Source organism: Barbatula barbatula, assembly GCF_947034865.1.
Source record: "Barbatula barbatula genome assembly, chromosome: 13".
Lineage (NCBI taxonomy): Eukaryota > Metazoa > Chordata > Actinopteri > Cypriniformes > Nemacheilidae > Barbatula > Barbatula barbatula.
In genome coordinates, this window is record NC_136776.1 from 23,608,380 (window position 1) to 23,631,248 (window position 22,869).

The following is a 22,869-nucleotide window of genomic DNA, read 5'->3' on the forward strand; positions in this document are numbered from 1 at the left end:
CTAACGACCGCAGTCCCTATTGCGTCTGTCGCTAGAGCATCTCTAGCTGGCCTCCATTACACACAGCTGGAGCAGGGGCAAGCATGGCCAGTTTTTTGTCTTCTATAGCCACAGTGCTCGGTTCTCATATCCTCATAACTTTCAAGGCCAGTTTATTAAATATATCAAACATTTCCCAGTCAGGCATCCTACTAGCAAGAACATTTAAACTCACCGGACTGAATGATGTTTTTATATTTCATTTCCAGCTGCTGCCATGTTCTTTTTATTGCAGAAGGATTGCACCTACATGACAAAAAATCGTAGGTATATATGTTTATACATATACGATACGATATACATAATATATATATATATATATATATATATATATATATAGTTCCTCCAATTCGACTGGCGAGAAATAAACGGAGCGTTTTTTGTCACGTGGCGTTGCCATGGTGAATCGTGTTATCTTCGCTCAATTGATGATGGCTTTTTAAAGCCGCGGTGAACACGAGTAACCTCGAGTAAACTTACTCAGAGTGGATTGAACTGATTGAAACCAGCTGTTCTGAAACAGAAAACTCAGAGTAGCGATTATCTGAGTAAATCAACTCAGAGTTCATATTTTAACTCAGTGTTGCTTGAACCTCCTTATTGAAACGGGTCCCTGTACACAGACATCATGTAAACACAAACTTTTATTCTGGATGCGATTAATCACGATTAATCATTTGACAGCCCCACATAGAAGAAGTGAAAAGCAAATCCTGAGAGCCAAGATTAAAGTGGTGCCATGCTTTTTCTTTAAAGCTATGTACAATGTACCTGCAGTGGAACATTGGTTTTATGTAGATTTTGTTATTATTTTGTGTTTTATGGTAGGGCTGCAGGGAGGCTTTGTTGGTATATGAAAGTATTTGTGTTCTCACTTGTTCAGAAGATAAGAAGCCACTTCTGCATCGCTCTTTAATCCCTTCTGTTGTTTTAGTGTCTTCCACCGAGTGATTTCTTCACCAATATTTACTAAGGTATTCTGCCTACGAAAACACAAACCCAAATATGAAAAACTTATACAACTAATACAGTGTCCTACTCAACCGTAACACCACAAAAATAGATGGACAAAAGCTCTAAATAGCATGTACAGTAACCTTACATATGTTTATTAATGTGATTCAATTTTGCATCATTTCTGGTTAGAACACGGTGGCGAGTATTTCTTTCAAACATCATTAAAGGACCTTCTAACCTGAAGCCAACTGCTGCTCAGTTTGTGATCTCTTATCTTTTCATTCTCAGATTTGTTTTATGGGTTGTAAAATGTGTTTATGGTTGATGCGTAATTGTTCATGAAAAAAGATTGACCTTTAAACATATGCATAGGCTATGTCCGGGGCACCAGCCAAATGAGTGTCTCCAACACAGAGCCGTCTGATCAAAGAAGTAAGCTGTCATGTTTACATCAGTTGCTATAAGAATTCATCACGATCGACTAAACGCTTCATTCTTAAAAGTTTGTTTGCCCTGACAAAAGACGATACATCAAAAAACGAATGTTAACATTTTATTTTCAACACTGTTCCAGAGAAGTACAATCCAAATGTTCTGGTTTGTGCAGAGCATTTCACCAACGATTGCTTCATGAATCTGAGAGAGGTCAAGACCGAGAATAAAAAATAAAATAAAATGTTAGTGACTTGGTAGGTTCTTATCATATGGCCGGCTTTGTGAAACATGTAAAGAAAATCAACATTTAATTGATTCATTGTTAAATACTACATTTTTCCTAAAGGAAATTCAAATATTACCCAATGTTAGGAATAGGCATTTTGTCCATCCATCCCTTCCACTGGTGTTTTTTGTTATGACCATTGTGCCTGTCTATTGGATAACTGCTTTTGGATTACCCTCTTGTTATGTTGTTTGGTTGGACTGTCTCATGGTTTTCGGATTTACCTGCCTGCCCTTGGCTACGATAAACCTCTTTGGTTTATTTGCCGATTGGCTTTTAATAATCAACCTGCACTTGGAATCTCTACTTTCTGCTGTTTCTCACTTGTTACGCCCTTGAAATACCTTTTGGTAGCTGATGGTGTTTTCTCCCTGAAGTTTATTCCGAGATCTTTGGAGTCGTCACTCTTCATAGATACACAACTGGATACATATGAAGCTGACCTGTCACTTATGACACAAAGAACAGAAAATAAATACATTTGACTCATCTGAAGAGATTTGGTCAACTGGGCTGGTAAAAATCCACACGTGGGTATTAATAAAAACACTTGAAATACCTTTTGGCAGTTGATGGTGTTTTCTCCCTGAAGTTTATTCCGAGATCTTTGGAGTCGTCACTCTTCATAGATACACAACTGGATACATATGAAGCTGACCTGTCACTTATGACACAAAGAACAGAAAATAAATACATTTGACTCATCTGAAGAGATTTGGTCAACTGGGCTGGTAAAAATCCACACGTGGGTATTAATAAAAACACTTGAAATACCTTTTGGCAGTTGATGGTGTTTTCTCCCTGAAGTTTATTCCGAGATCTTTGGAGTCGTCACTCTTCATAGATACACAACTGGATACATATGAAGCTGACCTGTCACTTATGACACAAAGAACAGAAAACAAATACATTGTCATGATTCTGCCTGCTCTTGTCTTGATTTTCTGGTCTAGGGGCAGAATCATGACAGACCCACGTGTTTTATGTGGAGAGGAACATATTATGGTCAATCAGGACATAATATGCGTTCTCTCCTGTCTCGTCATTTGGCCCTGCCCCTCTCGTTTCTAGTATTGCTCTCCTCCTGTGTCGCATTACCCACACCTGCCCATCGTTATCCCCTTTGTTAGTCTCCCTATATAATACCCTCTTGTCTATTGTCTTGTGCTCGTTGGTTGTACATGATCCCTTGCTTGTACTCCTCACTGTGTCCTTGAAGCCTTGTCAAGTCAAGTAACGTATAGTCTAGTCTTAGTGTTTAATATTGAGTTCTTGTTGAGTGTTGAGTAGTCCGTTATCATATTCGTTATTGTGTACTGTTTTGTTACTCCCTCGTGGGTTTTTGTTTTGTTCCTGTTTTATTATTTATTAAAGTCTTGTTAACCCCTTCATCTCCTGTTGCCTGCGCTTGGGTTCGTTCTCTGTGATTCCTGACAGAACCAACGAGCCACTATAGAACCCAGCAGGCATCCATGGATGGTGCAACCTTTCCCCGATGGCCGTGCACCTCCGATCCTGAGTGGTGGAAGGATATGGTCTCCCAGTCCCAGGCCGGAGGAGGCCCATTCCCTTCCCAGTGCCAGCGTCCCTTGCTGGACTACGCCCGGGACATTGAGGCCAGGAAGGCATCCCTTCCCGATGTGCTGGTCCGGGCATACTTGGTGGCTGGGATGGACGATCCTCCGCCTTTTCCGGAGCGGGAGCAGATGGTGTATCAACCGTTCCCGCGCTTGGTAAAGCAGCTGCAGCTTCGAGAGGAGCTACGTAGAAGCTCCTCTTCCAGTTGCTATCCAGCCTCTCGTTCCGGTCTGGCGTCTGTCCCGGAGCACTGTGTCCTGGGTGTGGCCACCCGGGGAAGGTCCACTCAACCACCTACAGCCTCCCCACCCGCAGTCAGCTTTGGTGGAAAGCGTGGGAGACGGGAATCCTGGGGGTCCTCGTCCGAGGCCTCCAATCCCGAGCCGCCCGTGCCCTTCTCATCATTCCTTCAGCCGACCACCAGGCGGGTGGCTCGGCTGAAGAAGAAGAGGCAACGGAGGGCGGGTCGAAGTCCGGTGGTCCCGGTGGTCCCGTCAAGTCCGGTGGTCCCGGTGGTCCCGTCAAGTCCGGTGGTCCCGGTGGTCCCGTCAAGTCCGGTGGTCCCGGTGGTCCCGTCAAGTCCGGTGGTCCCGGTGGTCCCGTCAAGTCCGGTGGTCCCGGTGGTCCCGTCAAGTCCGGTGGTCCCGGTGGTCCCGTCAAGTCCGGTGGTCCCGGTGGTCCCGTCAAGTCCGGTGGTCCCGGTGGTCCCGTCAAGTCCGGTGGTCCCGGTGGTCCCGTCAAGTCCGGTGGTCCCGTCAAGTCCGGTGGTCCCGTCAAGTCCGGTGGTCCCGGTGGTCCCAAGTCCGGTGGTCCCACCTGCACCCAGTCCAGAGTCAAGTCCTGCCCTGCCGGCCTTCCAGCCGGCGTCAAGTCCTGCCCTGCCGGCCTTCCAGCCGGCGTCAAGTCCTGCCCTGCCGGCCTTCCAGCCGGCGTCAAGTCCTGCCCTGCCGGCCTTCCAGCCGGCCTCTCCCAGAACCTCTGGGCCTTCGCGCTCTCGAGCGCCGCCCCCCAGGGTGTACCCTGGTACTCCGCGCTTCCGAGCGCCAGGGACAAAGACTGTTCCCCCTTGTGCCAATCCCTTCGGATTTACCCCCCTGGACTCTTGTGTTCCCTCCATGAACTCTTGTGTTCCCCCACCCCCCCTCCCCTGTTTGTTATTTTTATTATGTCACCCCAACCCATTGATTATTCTTGCCTGTCTGCCCTTGTTATTTTTTACCATGTTTTGTTGGATGTTGTCCGTTTCCCAGTCAGTCTTGTCTCGTTAGTCTGCTCCTTTGGTGAACGCCAGGGGGCGTTCATTAAAGGGGGGGGTCCTGTCATGATTCTGCCTGCTCTTGTCTTGATTTTCTGGTCTAGGGGCAGAATCATGACAGACCCACGTGTTTTATGTGGAGAGGAACATATTATGGTCAATCAGGACATAATATGCGTTCTCTCCTGTCTCGTCATTTGGCCCTGCCCCTCTCGTTTCTAGTATTGCTCTCCTCCTGTGTCGCATTACCCACACCTGCCCATCGTTATCCCCTTTGTTAGTCTCCCTATATAATACCCTCTTGTCTATTGTCTTGTGCTCGTTGGTTGTACATGATCCCTTGCTTGTACTCCTCACTGTGTCCTTGAAGCCTTGTCAAGTCAAGTAACGTATAGTCTAGTCTTAGTGTTTAATATTGAGTTCTTGTTGAGTGTTGAGTAGTCCGTTATCATATTCGTTATTGTGTACTGTTTTGTTACTCCCTCGTGGGTTTTTGTTTTGTTCCTGTTTTATTATTTATTAAAGTCTTGTTAACCCCTTCATCTCCTGTTGCCTGCGCTTGGGTTCGTTCTCTGTGATTCCTGACATACATTTGACTCATCTGAAGAGATTTGGTCAACTGGGCTGGTAAAAATCCACACGTGGGTATTAATAAAAACACTTGAAATACCTTTTGGCAGTTGATGGTGTTTTCTCCCTGAAGTTTATTCCGAGATCTTTGGAGTCGTCACTCTTCATAGATACACAACTGGATACATATGAAGCTGACCTGTCACTTATGACACAAAGAACAGAAAACAAATTGTATTTGACTCATCTGAAGAGATTTGCTCAACTGGGCTGGTAAAACTCAATCCATGTGTGATAATAATAATAAAACGATAAGTATAAAACCTTTTGACAGCTAATGGTGTTTTCTCCCTGGAGTTTCGTCCATCGTGTTTGGAGTTGTTCTTCATAGACACAGAACTGAAAACAGGTGAAGCTGACCTGTCACTTACAAACAGAAAAACATCTTACTACTTTTGCTACTACAAAATAAATCTCAGACTCATTTAAGGAAATCATTAGAGGATTGCAGAGATGACCCGGAAGTGAATTATTCTCAAAATCTATGTGTTTTTTTAATGGGTTTTTGGTAAATAAAAAAACTTTCAAAAGGTTTGTGGCTAACAAAACCTCTTAATATTTTTTTTACATTTTATTCTATGACACACACAGTTATCGTGATTTTTAAAGCTTTATCTTGCCTTAAAGGGCTCCAGTTGCCGGAATCCATTTTTTAAAACAGAGTGTATAATATTTCTGCATGGGTATAAAGAAACGTCTACAAAGTTACAAAACTCAAAAGTTCACTGAAAGGAGAGATATCGGGTGAACACTTATCTATCCCATGATGCCACGGGAGCTGATAACGGTCAAATTAAAAAAGTAAATCAAATAAATATAGCAGAAAACTTTAAGGCGGACGTCGGTTATTAATGTAAGTGCCAATAAATGAATTTCTCGTGACTAAATTATCGCCGCTCACGTGTAGGTTGTTGTTAAAAGTCATAGGTCAAAGAGCAAATGGGTCACATGACCATAAAACATGGGGGACGCAGTACATCCGAAACGTATTCATACTACTCCCACTCATTATGTATTTCGGAGGGAGGGGTTCCATTTAACAAGGAACAAAACGGAGCGTTTCTAGGAGGCAGGGCACAGCGGTGAACAATAAAGGTACATTTTTGCCAAATATTGATTTGTAAAAAACAAAATGTCCTATTGCACCCAAAAAAAGATGTGTCGTGACGGTGGTGAGAATGGACAGAGGAGCCAGGTGCAGATAGCGGGTAAGAGGTGAACACGAGACATTTAATAATAAATGCAAAACAAAAACCCACGACTGGGTAAAATAACAGAGATACAAACATGACAGATAAACAGGAACATGGACTAACTAAACTAGACAGGACTAAAGGTAACTGGACTAGACTAGACTAGACTTGTCTCTGGAGAACATAATCAGGGAGAACAGAACAGGTGTGGGGCAGTTCACAACCAGGTAAACTAATAAGGGAACACAGGCAAAATAGAGAAACCGAAACTGTGTCAGGAGGCTTGGTGGTGGTGACGTTGATATCGAGCGACTGTACTGTGGTCAGTATGTTAACGTTCTACTTCTGTAAACTTCTAAGTATCATAAACCTTTGGGAAAAATCCCTTACTTCTGGGATGGCCTATAAAAATAAGTAATCTGAGGTACTATATTAAAATACAGTTCAAAAATTCTAACTATTTACAATGATGTATGTGTTTCTTTATTTGAAAATAAATCTATTAAATAAGGACATTAGAACTATTAACATTGACATGATGGTTTTATTTTTAGCAACTATAAAAGATGTATATACATTTGTATAATAATAATATCTTCTGTTTGGTTTGGAAATTTTTGGTGTTAGTTTTGGACCTTTTGTGTTGAGGTTGTGCTTTCTGTTCTATTCCTGTGTTTAGCTCCTGTTTGCCTTGGTTTCCTTATTAGTTTCCATGATTACAGTGATATTTGTGAAGGAGATCGGTCGATTGAAGACTATATTAAGGACTTTGAGTTTCTCACTTGACAGAATTTGATGAGGTATTTGATTTCGAGAGGGATATCTGAGCCGCTCAGTGTCCTCGTGCCCTTGCATGAACCGTTTTGGACTTTGGAGCAATACATCAATCTTGAATAACAACTGAGCGGCTCTGTTTATTTTGGCGGAGGTAACCATAGTGGTGAAGAGTAAAGGTTTTACTTAGGTTAGGGACGAGCACATTTATGCCTTTGCATGTATCCAGCTTTACTCAGTGAGAAAATACTCTGCAAATGCTGTAAACCCTCCGTTGCTCCCTGCTAGCATCGTACATTACATGAGGTAAAAATAAAGATGATCATTTAGAAAAATGTTGCATTGAAGCATTCTCATTTAATTGGCTTAACACAAATGAATTACATGTATCTGAAATTAAGACTTAAGATTTACTCGTCTGTACAATTCACCCAGTTTAAATTCAGATAAACCAAAAATAAAGTTAATCCTAGGGAAGAAGTGAATGAAAATATATGAATGATATCGGACACAGACGTAATATAACCTGCGTCTGACAGTACTGTCACGGAAATTCAACATAGCGGTTATATTACACCTGTGTGGCTCCATGGATTGCTTAATATGGTAAAGTTCATTTTCACCTTATTTGTCACGTTTTCATATTATTTTTTTAATAAAGAGAACATTATTTGACAGCTGTTTCCATTGAAGTGATGACACAGTCTTACCTCCGTTCCTCTGAAAGACTCATCTCAGAGGTAAAGTTCAGTCCTAGACCTTCTGATAATATTCAGTGAGCTGCTTTAAGCACTGATGTATTTGTGTGAAAGACAGTTATTACCTGAAGATCACAATATAAGTGTTAAATACAAAGAGTGTTCATGAAAATAAAGGGTAAAGCAGAAGACTGTAAAAAACAAAAATGAATAGATTAGAACTATAATGTAATGAATCACAACTATACAACGTTTTGATAAAAAAAAAATTATGGAATAGGCCTATGATTACGCAGATTCTTAAAGACATTGGTATTATTGTTTTACAACCCCATAATTCAAACTTATATTAAACCGTTGAATCTAAACACAGACATATTTATGGAAAATCATAAATATCACAAAAACTGTGGTAAGCTAGTCTTAAAGTCCCCGTGAACCGGTTGCGATCGTTTTTACTTCCGTATTCTGACACATTTCAGAGTGAAAAGGAATTTAAAAGGAGAACATTAGTGTGCGTGGCTTGCGTTCTTTACTGCGAATTGATTGGATGTGTAAAACAGCCGTTGCATTAATTTTTAAATGAAGCTGACAGCAGACTGACAGTTGAAGGGGAGGAGTTAACGGATGCTCCAAGCCGTCTAATTTATGTCATTTGAGATGGAAAGGGGGGGATCACACTTCTCAGCCTTCCCGGGAAAGTCTATGCCAGGGTACTGGAGAGGAGAATACGGCCGATAGTATAACCTCGGATTCAGGAGGAACAGTGTGCTTTTCGTCCAGGCCGTGGAACGGTGGACCAGCTCTACACCCTCTACAGGGTGCTGGAGGGTTCATGGGAGTTTGCTCAACCAATCCACATGTGTTTTGTGGATTTGGAGAAGGCATTCGACTGTGTCCCTCGTGGCATCCTGTGGAGGGTGCTTCGGGAGTATGGGGTCTGTGGTCCTTTACTAAGGGCTGTCAGGTCCCTGTACGGCCGAAGCAGGAGCTTGGTTCGCATTGCCGGCAGTAAGTCGGACTTGTTCCCAGTGCATGTCGGACTCCGGCAGGGCTGCCCTTTGTCACCGGTTCTGTTCGTAATTTTTATGGACAGAATTTCTAGGCGCAGCCAGGGGCCGGAGGGTGTCAGGTTTGGGGACCACACAATCTCGTCTCTGCTATTTGCAAGGGGTCTTGTTCACGAGTGAGGAAAGGATGGAACGGGAGATTAACAGACGGATCGGTGCAGCTTCTGCAGTAATGAGGTCGATGTACCGGTCCGTCGTGGTGAAGAAAGAGCTGAGCCGCAAGGCGAAGCTCTCAATTTACCGGTCAATCTACGTTCCTACTCTCACCTATGGTCATGAGCTTTGGGTCATGACCGAAAGGACAAGATCCCGGATACAGGCGGCTGAAATGAGCTTCCTCCGCAGGGTGGCTGGGCGATCCCTTAGAGATAGGGTGAGAAGCTCGGTCACCCGGGAGGAGCTCAAAGTAGAGCCGCTGCTCCTCCACATCGAGAGGGGTCAGCTGAGGTGGCTTGGGCATCTGTTACGGATGCCTACTGGACGCCTTCCCCGGAAGGTGCTCCGGGCCCGTCCGACCGGGAGGAGACCCCGGGGAAGACCTAGGACACCCTGGTGGGACTATGTCTCCCGGCTGGGCTGGGAACGCCTCGGTGTCCCCCCGGAAGAGCTGGAGGAAGTGTCTAGGGTGATGGATGTATGGGCATCTCTGCTTAGACTGCTGCCCCCGCGACCCGGCCCCGGATAAGCAGAAGAAAATGAACGAATGAATGAATGAATGAATGAATGAATGAATGAATGAATGAATGAATGAATGAATGAGATGGAAAGTCTTTTCAGGCTGGAAGTGCATTTTCTGATTTGAATAGAAGATTATGAGGGCACGTTTATTTTAAAAAGAAAACGACCCACATAGATAAGCTATTTAGCTACTATAAACGCTGCATAATTTCATGAAAAAAAAATTGTCACTTTTAATTTCACGGGGACTTTAACCAGGAGTTGCGGATTGTTATACAGGCGACACTTACGTTACTATAATTAGAAATATGCCGTATAAAATAATATTTAATTTCTTTTCATCTTCATTTTTCAATAAATTACTAAGACTGTTTCTGACGGACATTTTCACTGTTCTTTCGTTTTCTCGAGGAAATCTCGCAGCTGACTGAGAATATTCCAAACCTGCCCGCACATGACGCACAATCGCGACTCTTACGTCTTTCAATACGGATATAATATAAATCTGTTGTATGACATCCGGTGTAATCTGCAGAGGTATATTTCTCGTAAACTGTGTGATACGACAAGAGCTGAAAACTAGTCCTGTTCATGATTGTATTCATATCTTCTGTATTTCAGTTTTTATCCGTACTTTGTGTACTTAAATTCATTTATCAAAATATATCTAATGAATATAATCCTCATATAATATTTTTTCTTTAATAGAACGTTTTCTTTTTTTATTAGTGTAATTTAACCAAGACAAATATTTAACAAGCGACTAATACAAACCATAAAGACTATGATGTCTGGGTATGTTGCTGGCTAATTTGTTTTGCACGGTTTATAAGGTTTTATTGATTTAAAAAACAACATGTTTGTTTGTCCACTTGACCTGTAAACATAGTAGGTCTAACCAAAAAATGACCATACAAAGGTTAAATCACAATTACATGTAGAATATAATTATGAACTTACTTTGACAGTTGCTTCCCCGTTTACTGACATGCTGCTTTCGATTTCTGATGCATGCAGGAAGTACAGAGCACTGAATACTAAAAAAAGTCTGTGGTTAAGCTCGACATCGCCCAATAGCATCTAGCTGCAGACGAGATGCACTGTAAGACACAAGCACGCTCAGCCGCGCATGCGCACTCGTCACATGCACGCTCAGCCGCACATGCGCACTCGTCACATGCACGCTCTAACGAGGTGAACTGTAAGATTCTATTAATAAAATGTAAAGGTTACTGCTTTTTAAGAGTACCGTGAATACTGGTGGTTCAGGTCAAGGCCAAGTATTTATTATAATTATAGCTGAAATACATTACTGAACATCACTAATAATAAAAATACATCACTAAATAAAACCTTTTCTTGTACACGTATTCTTCCGGCCTAAAATTATAAACAAACACACATATATACATAAATGACTCCTTCTACAATAAACAGGTGCTTGTTAATCAATGATTTAATGATAAAGTTTTATTATGTAGACATACTATATATATATATATATATATATATATATATATATATATAAAGAGCAGGACGGCTCACATCTGTTTTTTGCGAAATTGAGGCTTCCATATCAGTTTTCAATGCATATGTGGCATAAAATCATAACACAAAACAAAAAATGGACAACACTGTTCAATTTTGTACTCGACAAAAGACTCTAAGATGCATTTTGTCCACCACATTCTCTAAAAATGTATGCATCTCCTGCATAAAAACAAACATCAGAGGCTCTACACTATCATGTTCAACTGTTCCAAGGCCTCTGCAGCTTCATCATCCTCCATGAACTGAGCCAAGAAGATTCCCAGAGAGTCAGTTGTGATTAGAAGATTGCTGGTTCTAATCTCAGTGCCAGAAGGTCATGACTGAAGTGCCCTTGAGCAAGACCCCTTACCCCTGATTGCTCTGCAGTAATGTGCCATTGTAAAAAAATAAAAAAATTACCTGTAGGTCGCTTTGGATAAAAGCATCTGCCAAATGAATAAATGTAATGTAAATGTTCACCAAGCACCACTGACTGGCAGTTTTAAGATCCGTCATGACATGTTCATGACACGCTCCTAAGAAACAACAATGTAGAAGATGATTGTGAGGGTTCTTCCACAAATTTTCAGGAGGCATTCATTTAAAGTTCAAACATTGGCTTTTATTCACCGCCAACTAACCCACTATTCATAGGTGTGTACAAAAACAGAACAAAATAAAATTGAAAGGACAAACTATAACACTGGAACCATCCGCCTGGAGCCCTCACCAGAACTAACTCACCACCGAAAATTCAACTCTCTTTAAACACATGGGCTAAACCATTTGCTCATTGCAGGGGTCTCAGTTCAATAAATCAACCAACCATTAAATGAATACCTCAATAAAGAATATTAAAACCCGTATCTGTGTAGTGATTTTTCAACACTAGCGTGCACTCTAGTACTGAAATGTTGTCCCGTTAGTAGATGTTCAATGCGCTCATACAGACAACATGCCACTTACAATAATGGCCACAACCTCTCTTACAAAACCTACTTTTCGTGGAGACTGAAAACGGTCGCGATATTTTTCACGAATATTGAACGTCAAGGGGGTTTGTAGAGATTATAGAAGTTTGTGTTTGGATCTTTGAACTTTCATTTAATCTAACAGTTTACTTACATTGAACAGCTATGTTTAAAATCATTACATTAGCGACACCTTTTGGCCTTTAGAGGTTTATTTTGGGACACCTTCTAACGGAGTGACGTAGCGCAGCATCCTTTGCAGAGATCACGTGACGCAGTCAGACTGGTCCAGTGCATCAATATCAGTGATCTCAGACAGTCTGAGAGCACATCAGATTAACATCAACATAAACAATCTCTTGCTACTCTTTGATCCTGAACGGTGAGTGTCATTTATTTTATTGCTTTCATAAATTGAATGATTGAAGAAATGCGCATTTCTCATGTTTAGCCATTCATAGCTACTACTATTTTTTATTATTAGTAGTGTTAAATTTAAGTTGTGGATACAGATTAATAACAGTGCTTGGTTTAGTTTAGTTGTGTTGACAGAAGTGTGTGTGTGTGTGTGTGTGTGTAGGGGTGTTTGTTAGGTGGGGTGAGTCAGAACACAACAATAAACAAACACAAACTAACTCAACAATACAGTTAAATATGATAAAATAGACATATAACAAATCCTTTAATTTAACTGAAAGCAGATGAATAAATGTACTACTGGTGTTCATGTTTATGCAGAGCAGAACCTCAGGGTTCGATTTGTGGTCGGGTATTGTTTTCCCTTTATATGATTCCTTAAGGGTCTATTTTTAACAAATATGGGGTCTTTTTTCATCTATATACAGATGACACCCAAATGTATATCCCTTTGAAGCGTGATAATAAGCAAGCCTTTAAATCTACATTGGATTGTCCGGAGGAACTAAACTTTGGCTTCCAAGGAATCTTTCATGCCTCAGCGAGAGTAAAACTGAGTTTATCGTGTTTGGCCCGAATGAACAATGTGAATACGATTTTGAAACTACTGGCCCCGAAATTATGCAATATAGCCTCCCATTTTATATTAGACCTGCCCTGTCTCTATCTATTTTTAATACACCTCTTAAGACTTATTGGTTTTCTCTGGCATAATAATCCTTGATATACTGTTTGAAGCCTTTGTTACAGCTTGTGTGTTACTGTTTTATTCATTTAAATTATGAGTTTAAAACTTTGATGAACTTTTTGTGAAGCACTTCGGGTGTTTTTAAATTGTGATACATAAATAAAATAGTAATATATTATATAACAAATGTGAAAATCCATTACAAGATCTATTAACACTTGTGATTCTGTGTGTGTTTCTTACAGGTTTGAATAAAAATACAGCGAATGAGGCCTGTGAAGAGTTGAACAAGCCGTCGAAATTATATAATATACTTTATATACACTTTTAATAGTGCTGATCACAGTATTACTCATTTCACACATGGTCATTAATAAGAAACAAAACATGAATTCAAGAAATATTTAAATATTTGTATTTTGATTCAACATTTTACACATTTTGCTCTACTACTGAATGGCCAACAGGCCAAAACCACATTTGAAAATAGACATTATAATAGACATTTTGTTCAGTGTCTTAACTGAGGTCAGTGACTAACTCTTGTTCTGTGTATATGAGGAAATATTGATGTTCTGCTGTATACATGATGATGAGGGTATTGATCTTACTATTAAACTGAAACATTAGTGCTCTCTTACATGAAAGGCATGAACATTTGAAAGGTGAAATAAACTCAATTTCAGCTAAAATATTTAAATATATTGATGTTGTGAGGATCTTTTACTTGACATTAACAGCACGTGAAACATCTTTGCAGTGAGAGCGCCCCCTGCTGTTCACATTATGTTACTTTACAAACACATATTTGATAAATAAGTGCAAAAGAGAAATGTGCATTTTTTTAACGCGTGAGCCTGAATATGTAGCCATTTCAAAAAGCATAACATTTGATAGTTTAACACTGCCGATCAGTGGTGGTTGTTTGAAAATTTAGTAAACTCAAATGTTTTTAGATTAAACAAATAACATCCGAAAGACTTTAAAATTCTTTATAATATCATAAAACATTTGTCCTTTTGGGGGTTTATAGAGTTTGGAGATGTTTTTGTGACCTTTATCTCATTCGTTGATTCTCATTTATTTATTCTTAACAGTAGTGATGACTTTATTAAGATCAATTGGCATTAATCTCGTTAGCGACACCTTGTGGCCCTTTGAGGTCTCGGGTTTATTTCAGGACACCTTCAAACGGTGACGCAGCGCAGCATCCAGTCAGGCTGGTGTGGTGCATCAGTATCACTGATCTCAGACCGCATGAGAGCACATCAGAGAAACATCACCATGAAGAATCTCTTGCTACTCTTCTGTTCTTTGATCCTGAACGGTGAGTGACCTTCATTTGATAGTTTATATGAATGGATTTGTGTGGAACAGTTCCCATCCAAACTATAAATATGAATAGTTTAAGTAAGTAAGTTGTGGATCATGCATGACTGGCGATATTAAACAGCACGTTTTATCCTGTAGGAGTATTCTGCTGTGTGAGATAATTGTGTATGTGTGTTTTTAACAGCAGATCAATCCCTCTGAAAGTCTCGAGCGCCTGAGATAAATATTGCGCATTTCTTTTTTTGTCTCTCGTAAACGTTGTCAAAACAAACGATTTGCTGTTTTCTAATATTAAAATAGTAATGAAAAATAATTGTAAAATGTAATTGTGTTTTAGAGGGTTTGAAGGTGCTAAACAGGTTTTGTGTCTCAGGGGGGTGCGGCTCAGTCCTCAACTGTCATCATTTCTTCTTTGTTTAGTCAGATAATGATGAATTTCACTGGAATATAAACACAAATATATGAATGGGATTAAACGTATTTTAATTCATTACTCAAACACGATACCGTGACAGTCTTGTTTATTGAACATTCAACACTTTCAGTTTCGCTCTCCATCGGATAAAAGAAAAAAACACATTTACCGTTACACAATCGTCGTTCCTGAATGCATTGAAAGGCTGAGATTTATATCTGTACATAATCCCCTTTACACACCTGATGCCTTGAAAGGCTTGTATCTTTATCTGTACATCACCCCCCCCCCCCCTTATAAAGGCTACACCTGTAAACGTTTTGCAGATTTGCGGAAGTCAGACTGTAACATGTAACAAGTTTGTACTGTTGTAATGTGATGCCGTCTGCAGGTGAGAAACTAAACTACAGTCACATGACCTGCCTTTATAAACACAGGTTTACTGCAGGCAACAGAATAAACACTGTGTATTCAAATGAATTTAGAAACGCAATGATGAAGCACTATACGGTCAAGACTGTATTTCTACAGCACATATGTAACAATACAGTGTTAAACAGGTTGATCTTTTATTGAATTGCAGTGTGTGTTTGTGTTGTTCAGGTGTGTTTGGTGTTGATCTAGGTAACGTTAAAGTGTCAGTGATGGAGGGAGATTCTGTCACTCTACACAGTAATGCTGCTGATATACAGAGCGCTTCTAATCTAGAGTGGAAGTTTAAAGACACACCTATAGCGACTATTGATATAGAAGGTAACGATAGACCATCAGAATACCCTGATGAGAGATATACAGGCAGACTGAAGCTGGACCGTCAGACCGGATCTCTCAACATCACACACATCACATCTGAAGAAACCGGAGACTATCAGCTACAGATCCGAGGCAGTGGAGAGATAAAACACAAGACATTCAGTCTTTCTGTCAGTGGTGAGTAATTTGTGTTTTTTCTTTGAAGTCTGTGAAGTGTTCATTATGTTCAGGAAAAAACACAATTGTTTGCATTTATAAATCAATTTTTGATGTTTTATTTTATTTTGTTTGTTGAAAGATCAAAATATGTATTTGCAACACAACAACAGCAGCAGTGTGATTTCGACAGAATAACTTAACAGCAAATGCTGTGATTTATGACTAAACAAAGTTTGATTTCAGTGTTTAACCTTCAGTGTGTTTGTGTACAAAAAGATTTCAAGAATTTCCAACAGTTTCTCGTCTTCCTTTCTGCTCAGCTAAGAAACATCAGTTATTCTCACAACACCACCCAGTGTAGACTACAACATGTCCAGTTATGGAAAACATCAGTAAACACATCAAACAGCACATTCATTTAAACATATTATGATTATATAAAAAATGTAACATGGAATCTTTTGAATATTTTAGTATTTACAATTCACATTTAATGGCAGCACTGCTGGAGCTACATGATCCGAACCTGATAGACGCATGCAGTGCACACAATATGGCACATGCTACACAGTGTAATAAATATACACATTTAGCTCAGTTTTACACAAATTGACAATTTACAATACCTTAATTATGACCATTTAGATTTGAATGTTGCTTGGACCCTACGGTACAAGTTAACTTCAACTATTTGGAATTGATTGACAATTTTATAATGTATTTCTGTTTGTTTGTTGTTGAGACAGAAATGAGCACAGTGTCATTGATGGAGGGAGATTTTTACGATCTGCAACCTGGTGTTAAAATACAGACAGATGATGTCATACAGTGGAAGTTCAATGGCGATGATTTAATAACATTAAATCACTCAAGATGTCCGAACTGTAACGTGAATCATCAGACCGGAGACCTGAACATCGCAAACATCAGACGCGATCAGTCTGGAGAATATGAAGTGACGATCAACGGCAGAAGTTTGATGTTACACAGGACATTCCGCATTAATGTCACTGGTGAGTGGGTGACTTGTTTGTTGTTTAATTGTTGTTTTAAAAAAGAATCACAAACAATCGTCACGTGGTGTGTGTTTAGATAACTGACGCAGTTTTCAAGAACAAACTTGAGTGCAGATTACGCGTTTGACCTCGATTGCAGCTGCGCAGATAATACCGCGAGAGCATTCAAAAGCTTTGCGTTCTAATCGCTCTCGCGATACTTTGATGTAATACGCAATCGGTCTGCGCAGCGTGGCGTAGAGGTAAAGAATCTATCCGACGCATCTTCGGTTCTTTCGGCTTTTTTATAACATAAAATAACATAAACAATCTCTCCATGCAATCATAATGTACTTATAAACACATATAATGCAAAAACGGAGTAATCTGCAATGATTCTTGTAAATTGAGCACACTTTGAAAGCAGGAGATCTCAAATACTTTAGATTCAAATGTTTCGTATTAAGTAACTTGAAAATAAAACTTACAGAATTTTTAAACTCTAAAACAGACAATTAAAAGGTTTAGATGCAACAAAGTGCTAGAAATTTGGATTTTGTTTTATCATGACGTAGGCAATTTAAACATTACATTTACATTTAGGCATTTTGACAGACGCTTTTGCTTTAAGCTAATAATGTACAAGAAGGATCTTCTTAAGCTGGTGTTAGTTAGTATTTAAATAGTAAGAGGGGAAAGATCCCGTCCTCTCATGTCTCATTCACCGGTGTAATAACATTGCAATATGAAATGCATAACATTATTATAATAAACGTTACCTATTTACAGTTATTGTTAATTTAAGTGGTTTTGTTAGCTTTTTTATAAATTTTATTTCACACACTTGAGTTGATATTACTGGTTGATAATTTATCAACATTTACATGTTTCCACATTACACACTGACGTTGTTCAACTACAACACAATTTCTGCTCTAAACCGTCCACAAAGAAAGCATCTATGATCAGTAGCTTATATGAGAAGTAGGACGAGTATTACAGCTTTCAGTCCAACCAGAAATACCTACAATAACTACACATTTATCATTTATCATTTTACATTGACATTTCAGAAGTATCTCTGAGGTATTCTTAAGATAAAATAAAAAATCCTGTCATCATTTACTCATCCTCAGGCTGTTCCAAACCTTAATACATTTCTTTGTTCTGCTGAACACATACATTTATACAGGTTTGTATTGAATTACATCCCTTTAATTTGTTATATCCAATGTCTCTGTCATTATGAGTTAATAGAAATGATGTCAGATGTCTGTCTGTGAGGGAGTTAATATACTACAGAGAATCAGTCAGTTACTTCAGCTTCTGTAATGGGTTTATTTATTCTTGATAGGTGAAGTTACACAAGAAATGTGACTCTGAATCTGAACAGTTTTGCATCACTGCAGCTATATTAGAGAGATCCATAAAGTTGAATTCTTTAGTTCAGTAATTGTTTACTGAAATGACTGCCATGAAGTTTAATGTTTAATCTCTGTGGATTTTGTCTCTGTGTGTTTGTGACTGAAGAACTGGACCCATTATCAGTGAATGAGGGCGATTCTGTCATTCTGCACACTGATACAGAAACACAGGCAGATGATGTGATACGGTGGAAGTTTGAAGGCACCGTCATAGCTCAATTCAAAAGAATGTCCAATGACGTCTCATATGATGCTCCTGATGGGAGATTTAAAGACAGACTGATGCTGAATGATCAGAGTGGATCTCTTACCATCACAGACATCAGATCTGAAGACTCAGGAATTTATGATGTAAACGTTAATAACAGCAAACACATCATTCACAAGAGATTCAATGTCACTGTCAAAGGTGAGTATCTTGTTTTTATTTATCATGTGTCTTTAAATCTGTACTCATCAAACTATTCAGATGACTTCTCTGTTAGCACACATACATCTGTTTAATGTCTGCATTTATATCTGCAAGACATTGTTTGCTCATCTGCAATACGTCTCGGAGACGTCTGTTGTCAGATGTCATATATACAGTAGATCTAGAAGATGATTTAGAATGGATGTAAAATGGCTCTTTCTAAAATGTTTAACAGATGTTTTTTCATGGCAAATATGTTCTAGACCTCCAGCAGACGTCTTACAGACGTACCTGTGCTAGCTAGAATAAGATCAACACAGATTTATATGTTTGTTACTTTAGTGCAGCTGTTGTACAAATATCAAACAGAAGTTGTGTCACATTCATGCACTTTAGCTGTGAACGGAGCTCTGGAAACAACAAAAGAAGTTCTTATAGAAATTATATTTACACTGCTGAACATCACATCAGGTTTATTATTCTCTTTACTGATCTTCATCACATGTGAGCTGTTTCATGTCTACTTTATAAACTGATACAGACTAAAGACTATTTTAGATTTAAACAACACTGATCCAAATGCACACTACACAAACATCACAACAAACAGAACTTTTAGATCTAAACAAAAATGATAATCCAACATATTCAAGATTTAACTAGATATGTTATACAAAACAAAAACACAAGGTGCTTCTGAACCAGTGGATTTATATCTTGTAATGGTTTTTATAGAGTACCAAAGAATACTCTTAAAGATATGATGAGAATATGAGAATAACAAGAAGATGAGAATAACAGAAGCAGAAGTGATGAATTGAACACAATAACACAACACAATGCAGGTGTTGTGTAGTCTGTTGATTCTGAAGGTTGTAACTTGTAATGTATTTCAGATGAAGCTCACTGAAGTGACAGTGAGTTTGTTAAAGGGTTTTGACACTGTGATTCTGTGAGTCTGAAGGTGAGATGTGACAGCATAACCAAATAGTCTTACATGTGATGGGATTGGCTAGTCAGTGTGATGTGACTCGTGATTGGCTGATTGAAGATCAGATGTGATGTTCTGGGAATGTTTAATGTTCAGTGATTGAATCACATCAATGTAAGATCATCTCTGAGCTACTGTCATTGACAAGAACCTGTTTTGTTCATAAGAGCTCATATAACCACTAACCAGAGACTCCCAACATACAGTAACTAACAAGGGAATAATGTCAAAGGGCAGGTGAGGTAAATTAAACACCAATGCAGAGAATACACAGAACACAAAATACATGATACTTCTGACAACAAGGACAGGATCATGACAATAAACGAGTGTGTAAACATTTAAACAGAATTATTTGTGTAACTGCAGTTAGTATTTTGCCATGTAAATGTATTTATTTATTACACTGCAGTTAATAGAAACAAACAACATGAAACCTTTGTTCTCTCTCAAAGGTTGGATCAGATCTCCATTGTAATAACTATTTTATTGCTGAGGATCGCATCTGCAAGTGCCATAAATGCTATAATGCTAAATGCCATAATACTTTTTATAAAACGTTTAATTCATATGCATAGTAAGGTTTCATGAAGTTAAACACAGCAAATATTATGTAATTATTTTAATAGAAATATATTCTTCCGCCAAACAAAGTAGTTCCTCAGAAACAGCGGCTGCCAAGCAACACAGACGCAGAACACAATGAAAAATGTGCCTAAAGACTGTGGTGTTTATCTATTAACATTAACATGTCTCTATTTTTATACATGAACAGTGTTTTAAAGTCAATAAACATACGTGTAACAAAGTTCCATAAAAGGGAAGGAAGGAGACGGGAACCGGCGAACATAAACGAACTTTTAATTAATAAATAACTCACACGTAAATACCACACCATAAAACCCAGGCCTGTTCCTCTCTCACTGACAGTCCGATCGTTCGTCCTTTAATATGCTCCACAATCTCCTCCGTGATGCGAGACCGTCGCACGTACAGCTGACGCTCGTAAACACTCACGACACGCACCGGCCTCGCATCCCGACTCTCATCCCGCCTACCTCACTACAATACCTTTTCCATCACACCAGGACACCAGGACTGAAAACAACCAACAGAGCACATAGTCTGTTTATGAGTATTCACCTCATTTCTAGACTTTTTGATGTCTTCAATTTCTCTTTCATTAACTTCAGCGTGTCGTCTTTGTTATTGGTCTAATTTGTCTGTCATGTCAATCTCTTCACAAAATCGGACATTTTGACAATCATTTCGCTGTACGTAACAAGAGTGGCGCAGTGATTCTAGGTAATGCGGTCAGCCGTTATATATCGGGGTATTTTATAACGGCTTAGATCTCCGCTCAACCAATCAGAATCAAGGACCAGAACTGACCGTTTTATAAGTTTAATTTGCATGTGACTATTTTATTGCTGAGGATCGCATCTGCAAGTGCCATAAATGCTATAATGCTAAATGCCATAATACTTTGTGTAAATGGAACTGAATGACTATAGTTGCTTGGCAGCAACTTTTCTCCCCCTGTTGTTGACCTTTGCAACTGTTCACAAAACCGTACTGTAGCTCAAGGTTAAAAATACAGCCTTTTAGATGTTCATTATTTCATTTTCCCAGTTTAAACAAAATAGAAAAAGGTAATAATTTCCTTTTTATTTTGTGAAAGAAATATTCAAATGGTCGTAAGTTACCCTGATTACCAACATATCAGTACCAACATATTTTGATTTGTGAATTCTAGAAACAATTTGGTAGATTATGATCTGTGTTACAGTGATATTTAGACAGAATCAAATTCATATTATTGTGTATTTATATACTTCAGATTGACAAGATCGGTAACACAAATTGTCTTTCTTTAACCATTCCAGAACCCATTGATATATACTGGAAGAAGATTGGTCCAGGATTATTGATAGGACTGATCGTGCTGGGGATAATCGTGTTCGTGCTGGGGATAATCGTGTTAAGTCTGGTTTCACATAAATACATAAGTGTCGCAGGAACAGTAAGTAACATATTCAATTACATTATTACATGTGATGTGTGAGACCAGATTAACAACCATGTTTGTTTAATTTTCATTAGATGAGTTTAGTTGTGTTGACAGAAGTGTGTGTGTGTGTGCGTGCGTGCGTGCATGTGTTTATTAGTTGATGTGATTTAATGAGGTGATAAACAAACACAAACCAAAACCATTGAATTTGCATATCATAAAATAAAGATTTAAGAACCAGACATATAACAAATCCTTCAGTCTAACTGAAAATAGATTCATGATGTCACTCACACTCCACTGCTGTTCATGTTTCTGGTTTCTTTCGTTCCATTTTTCTGTGGGATTTTGAAATGGCAGTTTGGGATTTATGAGATGTATAAGGATAAAATGCTCAAACAAAAAACAATAAAATTGCTAACGTGATCTAACACCTGTGATTCTGTGTGTGTTTTCTTACAGGATTGAGCAAAAAGGAGGGGAATGGGAAAAATTGAACAAGCCGTCCTTCAACACCAACGACACAGACACTCAATATAGTATATAGCAAATATATATAACTTTTTTGCTATATATAGCAAATACAAAGCGATTTGTTTGATGTTTAGGCGGTTTGTTGTAAAACTGCCATATGTCAATCACTTTACACAAGATCAGTAACAAGAACCAAAATATAATTTCAAGAAATCAAGAACATTCATTTGCAACATTACTTCTCACAGTGGATTATTTGATTCTTGAATTTTTCCCCAAAATGTGAAACGTTTCAGCTCACCCCGTCTACTGTATCTGTGACACATCAAACATCAGTTTGTTATTTTGTGTGAAGTGAGGTCCGTTCTGTATATATGAGAATATAATGATGTTCTGCTGTATGTATTATATTGAATATGGTCTGGCCTTGCCTTTCTGTTAAACTGAAACCTTACTGCTCTCTAGTGGATAAACACTGTCATGAAAAGCATGAATATTCAAATGATGAAGTCAGTGTAAGCTCTATTAAATCCACATTGTGGAATATGGGAATAAAATGTATGAAATAAAAACCTTTATGTTGTCACTTTGTCTTCTGTCCTGCTTAATTCATTTAGAGGAATCAACAAACCCCATATGCGCTGGATTTCTCATGTGTACATTTTCTCATTATGTTTTAAAGTGTATTGAGAAACATGAGTCAG

The 22,869-nt window shown here is 38.9% G+C and overlaps 2 protein-coding genes across 9 annotated transcripts in view; one reads left to right on the forward strand and one right to left on the reverse strand.

The window, feature by feature from the left end:
- Positions 1–10,704, reverse strand: part of LOC306902720 (NACHT, LRR and PYD domains-containing protein 9-like) — a 31,309-nt gene extending 20,605 nt beyond the window's left edge. For 5 of the 7 annotated variants that reach the window (XM_079471533.1, XM_079471534.1, XM_079471531.1 and 2 more), the window contains exons 1-8: positions 10,554–10,704; positions 7,858–7,970; positions 5,445–5,546; positions 5,221–5,325; positions 2,492–2,596; positions 2,277–2,381; positions 2,062–2,166; positions 915–1,022 (exon numbers count right to left, since the gene is read on the reverse strand). In XM_079471533.1, the coding sequence (XP_079327659.1) occupies positions 915–1,022; positions 2,062–2,166; positions 2,277–2,381; positions 2,492–2,596; positions 5,221–5,325; positions 5,445–5,546; positions 7,858–7,880 (653 nt within the window). In that variant the 5' untranslated portion in view covers positions 7,881–7,970; positions 10,554–10,704. The remainder of the gene's footprint in view (positions 1–914; positions 1,023–2,061; positions 2,167–2,276; positions 2,382–2,491; positions 2,597–5,220; positions 5,326–5,444; positions 5,547–7,857; positions 7,971–10,553) is intronic. The other 2 variants (XM_079471529.1, XM_079471530.1) reach the window with 2 other exon arrangements.
- Positions 10,705–12,407: 1,703 nt separating this feature from the next.
- LOC306902724 (T-lymphocyte surface antigen Ly-9-like) lies at positions 12,408–22,751 on the forward strand. 2 transcript variants are annotated; one of them, XM_079471539.1, is made up of 7 exons: positions 12,408–12,476; positions 13,445–14,526; positions 15,550–15,876; positions 16,605–16,871; positions 18,384–18,686; positions 21,567–21,703; positions 22,154–22,750. In XM_079471539.1, the coding sequence occupies exons 2-7, from the start codon at positions 14,457–14,459 to the stop codon at positions 22,157–22,159; spliced, it is 1,110 nt and encodes a 369-aa protein (XP_079327665.1). In that variant the 5' UTR covers positions 12,408–12,476; positions 13,445–14,456; the 3' UTR covers positions 22,160–22,750. The 2 variants fall into 2 exon arrangements, with proteins under 2 accessions (XP_079327665.1, XP_079327666.1); XM_079471540.1 differs by lacking the exons at positions 12,408–12,476; positions 16,605–16,871 and having other exon boundaries at positions 14,406–14,526; positions 22,154–22,751.
- The last annotated feature ends 118 nt before the right edge of the window (positions 22,752–22,869 follow it).

Bases quoted from the DNA above. Each gene is read 5' to 3' on its own strand.
- LOC306902724 (XM_079471539.1), top strand. From the start codon at position 14,457: ATGAGAGCACATCAGAGAAACATCACCATGAAGAATCTCTTGCTACTC. The intron at 14,527-15,549 runs GTGAGTGACCTT...TGTGTTGTTCAG, and splicing joins CTGTTCTTTGATCCTGAACG to GTGTGTTTGGTGTTGATCTA. The intron at 16,872-18,383 runs GTGAGTGGGTGA...TTGTGACTGAAG, and splicing joins ATTCCGCATTAATGTCACTG to AACTGGACCCATTATCAGTG.